This window comes from Prenolepis imparis, unplaced genomic scaffold (assembly GCF_030444845.1).
Source record: "Prenolepis imparis isolate NDT839.2.m4 unplaced genomic scaffold, iyPreImpa1.0 SCAF_73, whole genome shotgun sequence".
Classification (NCBI taxonomy): domain Eukaryota; kingdom Metazoa; phylum Arthropoda; class Insecta; order Hymenoptera; family Formicidae; genus Prenolepis; species Prenolepis imparis.
In genome coordinates, this window is record NW_028141231.1 from 89,896 (window position 1) to 98,231 (window position 8,336).

General features: G+C 44.9%; 1 protein-coding gene across 1 annotated transcript; it reads right to left on the bottom strand.

The window, feature by feature from the left end:
• Positions 1-2,846: 2,846 nt before the first annotated feature.
• On the bottom strand, positions 2,847-5,636 carry LOC145947387 (uncharacterized). Its single transcript, XM_083057183.1, has one exon. It carries the CDS (start codon positions 5,634-5,636, stop codon positions 2,847-2,849), a length of 2,790 nt encoding a protein of 929 aa, XP_082913309.1.
• Between the last annotated feature and the right edge of the window lie 2,700 nt (positions 5,637-8,336).

An 8,336-nucleotide genomic window follows, 5' to 3' on the forward strand; every position in this document is an offset into this window, starting at 1 on the left:
ATGAAAATTGGTCACAGTTTAAAATCGAAAGAAATGCAGTGGTTAAACTAATCAGGACAAAGAAAAAAGAATACTATGAAAATATGATAGATCATAACAAGGGAAATCCGACATCTATGTGGAAAACCTTAAAAGAAATAATAAGGGGCGAACCAACGGGTACAAAAAAAATAGAGAATATAGATTTTGAAATATTAGATAATACTGAAGGGTGCAATATAGCTAATAAATTTAATTTATATTATATACAGAGTATTGAGAACATAGTAAAATCTATAAGTAGAGATAAGTTAGGAAGTCCAGGTAAAAGAATTATTTTTGTTATTGAAAGCGAGGGAATAATGGAAAATTTTGAGATGATTAGAATAGAGCATTTACAAGAAATTGTTATGGAACTACCAAAAAAGAAAGGTACGGAGGAGGGATTAACTAGTGATATACTTAAAGCAGTATTTTATGTAATAAAAGAGGAATTTATTGATATAATAAATAACTCTTTGAGGGAAGGTTGCTGTCCAGAAGGTTGGAAAACGTCTTCGATAATACCGATTCCAAAAATAGAAAAAGCCAGAAAAGCAAGTGAATTTAGGCCTATAATATGTTACCAATATTCGAGAAAGTATTAGAATTAGTAGTTAAAAAGCAAATTGAGGCGTATTTAGAAGACAACTGTATTATAACAGAACATCAGTCAGGTTTTAGAAAACAGTATTCGTGTGAAACAGCGATTCAAACAGTCATTGACGAATGGAAAGTGGTAGTTAGTGAGGCAAAAATGGTGGGGGTAATTTTCATGGATCTCAAGCGAGCATTTGAAACGATAGATAGAGAAAGACTGTTAGAGAAATTATATCAATACGGAATTAGAGGAACAGCTTTAGAATGATTAAGATCCATATTTAAAGAATAGAATACAGCAGGTACGATTTAACAATGAATGGTTCACATTATTGACCACAGAATATGAAGTACCACAGGGATCTGTATTAGGACCTTTGTTATTTATAATATATATAAACGATATAATTAAAGTCTGTCCGGAGGGATGTAGTATAAAAATGTTTGCAGACGATACGCTAGTGTATGTGACTGGAGGGAGTAGTGCGGAATTAGAAAGAAAAATGAATATGGCATTTGTTACAGTGGAAAGATGGATGAATACGAATAAGTTAAAAATGAACGCAGGGAAAACGAAATATATGATAGTTCGAAGTATAAGAAAAGAACTGAGAGGTAACATTACACTGAAATGTTTGGATGGAACGGAGATAGAGCGTGTGGAAAGAATGAGATATCTAGGCATAATTATTGACGATAGGTTAATATTTAAGGACCACTGTGATTATATGCTAAAGAAAATAGGGAAAAAAGTGAGTTTTTTAAATAGAATAGGTAACTACATATCGGCATACACTAGATGTATTATATATAAGTCAATCATAGCGCCTCACTTTGAGTATTGTGCGACGCTGTTAATTGATATGGGAGAAACACAACTGAATGAATTGCAAAAAGCGCAAAACCGGGCCATGAAGGTCATATTGCAATGTGATAGATATACCAAAGTGGAGATTATGCTGCAAGCGCTGCAGTTTATGTCCATAAGACAGAGGCTGAATTATAATGTGTGTATATTTATCTTTAAGATTTTAAAGAATTTGTTACCGGAGCAATTAAGAAATAAGTTAACAATAGTGGGAAATGAGAATGAAAGACAGACAGGGCAAGCCGGGGACATTGTAGTACAGTTTCGTAGAACAACGAGTGCACAGAAGAGTATGTTTTATGAGGGAGTGAAAATGTACAATGCCTTACCAGCTGAAATAAGACGAATCGAAGAACTGGAAGCGTTTAAGCGAGAGTTAAAGGAGTATATTGTAATTAATGTAAATTAGACTTGTATTTTACAAATAGCTGAGAAAGCTAATAAATATCAATCTCTCTCTCTCTCTTGCTACTTGGGACATATAAATGCAAAATAATTCTGTAAATAAGTTAATCCAGTAATAGATCTATATAGCAGCTGTGCGTGTGTGTTTGTGTATGTGTATATATATATATATATATATATATGTATCGCCCGCGTCCATCGAAAATGCGATCGGGCTACGGGTCACATATAGCGCGGTAAATAGGATGGAATTCGGATAGTGGTGGCCACCGTAGTTAAACGCGTAGAGTTCGCGAGAACAAACAAAGAGGCTTCACCTTACGTATTTATTTCTGTTTCGTCACTAATAAAACTATTTACATGAGTGGGTTATCAGAGTCTATTAAATGTGCAAGGTATCTAGGCGGTTGCCAAAGAGGCTCACGCGCGATGGTTCTCGAAAAATCGAGCTTAGCTAGGCGAACCGTGTCAACTTGAGTAAGGTCCGGATCGCGACTCATTTTAGAGGGGTGCTACCGATCATACGAGGTGGGCCTCGGTACCCGCCCCCGCCTCACCCCCGCTCCCAGACTACTCGATCCATCTGGTCGCGAGGGGGGTGCGAGGGGAAGGTATCCGAGGCACACCGGTGTCAAAATAAACATCAGCGGTCGCAGATCGGGCAAATTCCTCAGCTTCGAGTCGAACATTCACCGCTCGCCTCGTCCTCAGGACGAAATCAGCGTGGTCGCGGCGGTATACCGCCCGCCGTAAAAGATGGCGGGGGTACAATAGAATAGCACCTGAATACTTATGTAACAGATGCTTACAACAAAACTAGTGACAACGAGATAGAGTATAACCTTAGAAAATAAACATAAAAAACATGAAATTAATTTTAAGTAGAGGTAGAGGGAACAAGTCGCAGGTCGCGCTCGATGACCCTTCCAGCGGCAACATTACAACCTGATGAAGCTCAAGCAGGATCACTATCGGCGTGGTTACCAGGTGGTGGTTCCACCGGAAGCGGACACAATTTAGCTATAGGGCGCTTGAGAACGGCGCTGGCGGTCCTCAGGCTGATCACGCGAACCAGTCCGTCCGGGCCCGGGTGTAATTTCGTAATTCGTGCCAGGGCCCATCTCGCGGGCGGCAGCAACTCGTTCTTGATTAACACGAGGCTGCCAACCGCGAGATTGGGACAGCTCTTTCTCCATTTTTTTAGTTGTTGCAAGTGATGCACGTATTCGGCTGACCATCGTTTCCAGAGATGGTCGCGCATGCTTGAGATTAGGGCCCATCGCGACGACAGGCGCTTTTGGTCGACGTCCAATAGAGACGGCTCGAGGGCGTTGATCAGCGGCTCTCCAATCAGAAGATGACCTGGGGTCAGGGCGGTCAAGTCCGCCGGGTCGTTGCTGAGTGCGTGCAGAGGACGTGAGTTGAGGCACGCCTCGACCTGGACCAACAGCGTTGACATCTCTTCGTACGTGAGGGAATGCTCTCCGATAATCCTCCGCAGGTGATACTTGACCGACTTGACCCCGGCCTCCCAAAGACCTCCAAAGTGAGGCGCTCCGGGCGGAATAAAGGACCAGTCGGTGCCCAGGTTAGCTAGGCTGGCGGCGCATTCGTTGTAGAATGCAGAGGCAGCCCTAAACATTGAGCGGAGCTCGCGTGCGGCTCCCTGGAAGTTACTTCCGTTGTCGCTCACCAGGTGATGACAAGGACCCCTTCGGGAGGTAAAACGCTTGAAGGCGGCTAAAAAGGAGTCAGTCGTCAGATCAGAAGCCACTTCGAGGTGGATTGCCTTGGAAGACAGGCAAATAAATAAACAAATATATCCCTTAATGGCCTTATGGCCCCGTCCCTTCGTTGTACGGAGAGGGACCGGCCCAGCGTAGTCAACTCCGGATGACTGGAAGGGTCGGCCGGGGCGCGTTCGTTCCGCTGGCAGCTGGCCCATTTGCTGCTCAGCGGTGACGGCCCTGAATCGAGCGCAACGAACGCACTTGTGGATGACATCCCGCACGAGAGAGTTGGCCTGGAGAATCCAAACCTGCCTCAAAAGAAGACTGCGGGTAAGCTGAGGGCCATGAAGCGAGGCGACGTGTGCCTCGCGGACGAACAGGAGCGTGAGGTGGTTGGACTTAGCCAAGATTAGAGGATACTTCTCCGCGTACGGCAGCAGCGCATGTTGGAGGCGGCCACCCAGACGCAGCAGCCCTTGGCAGTCCAAGAACGGTCGGAGAGGTAGAAGAGGTGAGCGCGCAGGAAGAGGTTGCGACCGGCTCAGCTTCGCGATCTCGTCCGGAAAGTCCGACAGCTGCGCAATTCGAACCCAGCGTTGGCGACCTGCGTCCAATTCTTTCTGTGTGATGAATCCGGACCGCTTATCCTGTGGGTTATGTACATTGTGACAGAATCTGAAACAGAGAGCTGTGGTACGAAGTAAGCGTGGGAGGGATGAGAATTGGAGGAGGACAGGGTGGTCCTCTCTGGGAAGCGCGACATGGGTCGCAACGACTCGCAACTCCTCCTCTCCCATCCGAGAATCCCCAGCGTCCGGTGCCGACCAAATATAGTCGGGGTCGCTCAGCCAGGGCGGTCCCTCCCACCAAAGCGTCAAGTCAGACAGGTCGTCAGGCGTGATCCCCCTGGTTGCTGTATCCGCCGGGTTGTCCGCGGTCGTCACATATCTCCAGCTCTGAGGCGGCACGAGGCCTTGTAATTCTGCTACTCGATTGCAGACAAAGGGTTTCCACCGGGAAAGGTGAGAGCGGATCCAGGCCAGCACGACCATAGCGTCCGTCCAGGCGAGAGTCGGAGCGTCAACGAGATCAAGGCCCTCGGCTGTGGCGCGGAGGAGTCTGGCGACCAGTAGGGCGCCGCACAGCTCTAGCCGCGGGATGGAGACCGGCTTGACCGGGGCGACCCTAGTTTTGGCGACCAGCAGTCGCACGGAGACGTAGCCAGCGTCATCGGTGCACCGGAGATATACTGCAGCCGCATAGGCACGGCTAGATGCATCGGAGAATCCGTGTAGCTCGACGGAACCTTTCGTGTCGTGGTACCCGACCCAACGGGGAATGGTCAGTCGATCCAAGCGTGGCAGGCTTCCAGCAAACCCGGTCCATGAAGACTGGAGTTTCTCGGGCAGGGATTGATCCCACTCGATTCCGGTCATCCATAAGTCCTGGATGAATATTTTGCCGAACACCAGCACCGGCGAAGCCCAGCCTAGCGGATCGAAGAAGCGGGCCACTTCTGACAAGATGGTCCGCTTAGTGTTGCCGGCCGTCCTCGCCGTCAGTGCAACGCGTAGAGCGAAGCTGTCATCTGTTGGACTCCACAGCACGCCCAAGGTGCTCACTCCTTCGCGGTCGTGAAACAGCTTCGACGTCGAGCTGTCGACCGGACACAGCTCCAGTACATTTGAGGCCCACTTGCTCAGCTCAAAACTTCCATCCTTGAGGAGCGCGACGAGCTGGCGTTGGGTCTCCAACGCGTGATCCAGAGTGTGACCGCCGGTAAGGATGTCGTCGACGTACGAGTTGGTCCGGATGGCAGCTGCTCCAAGCGGATAGTCCCGTTGCCCATCGTCCGAAAGCTGACTCAGTGTGCGGAGGGCCAGGTAGGGTGCCGATGCCGTCCCGTAGACCACCGTTAGTAGACGGAAATCTCGAACCTCGGCCATGGGATTCGGACGCCACAAGATATGCTGCAGATAAGTTTGCTCCGAGTGGACCAGGATCTGTCTAAACATTTTTACGATGTCAGTTGTGAACGCATAACAGTAGATATACTAGGCGGGTTCTAACTACGGGGCAATGAGGGGGGGGGGTGAGGGGCGAGGGGAACCCAGGGCGCGGGGGAATGACGTCACGCGGGGAGGGGGAATGACGTCACGCGGGAGGCGTCCGCGATGTACCGCGAGGGGTCCGCGGGGAGGGGGAGCGTCCGCGATTTTGGTGCCGGATCCGCGAGGGGTCCGCGGGGAGGGGGAGCGTCCGCGAGGGGTCCGCGCGGAGGGGGAAGCGTCCGCGATTTTAGGATCCGCGGGGTGGGGGTGGCGTCCGCGATTTTGGAGCCGGGTCCGCGAGGGGTCCGCGGGGCGAGAGGAACGCAAAGGAGAGCGCGAGGCGAACGCGAGAGAGAGATGACGCGAGGCGTTCGCGAAGGAGAGCGCGAGGCGCACGCGAGAGAGATGACGCAAGAGCGCGAGAGATAGCGCGAGATGATGAGAGGTAGCGAGATGATGCGGCGATGGAGAGCGCGATAGCTGATGCAGCGAAGGAGAACGCAAAGAGAGAGGCGTTCGTAAGAGAAACTTTTTTTTTTTTTTTTTTTTTAATAATATTTATAGTAATTTTTAATTAATAATAAGATTTTAATAGGAGGAAGGGGAGAGAGGACTTATTCTAAAATAAATACATTTATTTAATATTTAAAATAATGTTTATTTATAACTGTGTGTGTGTGCAATGATACAATTTTGTGTGTGTGTGTTTAAAAATATAAGAATGATAAAAAATATGAATATAAGAATAATATAAAATATGAATATAATTGATATAAATATAATAAAATTGATATAAAATTTAAATATAAAATATAAAGTATAAAACTTAAAATATGAAATATAATAATACAATAATAATATAAAAATGTAAAATGTATACAGCAGCGTGATGGTGGCTGCGAGGTGGTGGGTGTCGGCGGACGTTGGCGCGGCACGATGATGCAGCGGCCGTGAAAGGCTCCTGCATAACAGAAAAAAAGTTTTTATTAATTAATTTAATAATTTTATGAGTCATTTTATTATTTTATTAATTTATAAATGAAAAGAAATACTTACAACAATTATTCCTCCTCAGAGGATTCTCTATGCTCAGCATAGGAAAATCTAGAAACGTTCGACTGGAATAGGAGAGAGCGTTTTTTCGGATCATCCCATAGTTTCATAGACCATAGTTGATATTTTAGAGCATCGGTATGAGGTTTTTTCAAACCTATTTCGCGCCCGTGTAATGCCTGCACAATTGAATTTACTGGAGTATTCGTCGATAGTGCTGGAACATTGGTATATCTGCACCGAAGTAACGTTTGCGTAGCGATCTTCTTATTTCTTCAAGTCGCGCGATTCGAGCTGTCCGTGATTGCAAATTTTTAATTAATAATTTCTTTGGGTTGATTTTCATTCCGAAAATTCTCATTAGTTCTTGCGGGCATTCTAGCAAATCGATACAACCATCGCAATCTGGCTCCCACATACAGTAAAACGTTTTATCAATTTCATGCAATCCCATTAAAGCACATTCTTTCAGCTCAGCAACCGTCACCAACACAAGTTGTTCCAGTAATTCAATGTATTCCTCCAGAGTTATTATCTTTACAACACGTTTTCCCTTCAATTAGAGTATATCTTACAGTTTCATGCAACCGCACAGCATGAGCATGCGAGTATAAGTCTGCTACTCTATGACACGACACATATATTATAATGTTGCTCCCCTCTTGATTTTAATTCTACATCTCTCTTCATCTCTTCATCTCTCTGTTCTAACTGGAGTATCATCTAGCTCATCATTTTTCTACATCACCAGAGAGTTTTGTCGACTATGTATATCAGACAGGGAAGAAATAATTAAACACAGTTTAACAGTAAAATAATTTATTTGTTGCAAGCATTATAAATAATTTCATTTATAGCACAAGTTATCAATTCACAATCTATAAGTGATTCGCTATTAAACATATTACTATCACGTATCGCCTTTGCGGCATTGCTCACATCGCGGATATTATCACATTGTAAAATATTTACAAATTGCTTAAATTTTTCATTAACACTATAAGTATTCTCACACAGCCAGGAATACATATGATCAATACATTTGTCGAAATCGAATAAATGTAGTAACGTTGATGGTTTCATGTACAAAGAATTATCAGATAATGTAATTTTTACAATTTTTGAAGTATACATGTTAACCGCTTCGAGTGTCAGATCACTAATCCATAGCGGAGTTTCAGTTAGCTGCTCAATGTCTGCTCGTTTCCGCATTAGAGATTTCCATGTTTCAATGGGTAATATTATTTGATTGCCTCGATTATCACCGAGAGCCAATTCCACATATGATACAGCTCCAACGCTGATTCCTATTTCCAAATATTTGTATGATGTTGGGGTTAAGACGTATCTTCTTCCAAGTATACGAGCCGCACGATGAGATGAAGCGCTACAAAAATTTTTATTGAAAATAATTAGAACAATATTTCAAAAATTATTTAAAAATCATTATTGAAAAATTCATTTAACAGATAATATTGAAACTTACTTGTCACATTTCTTCTTGCACAAAACATTGCTCTCTTGTACTGGAACGTAATAATTCATGCTGGCGGAGTACATTTTAAAAGAACCTTTTCAATCGATTGAGCAATGTGATACTAAATTATTTTT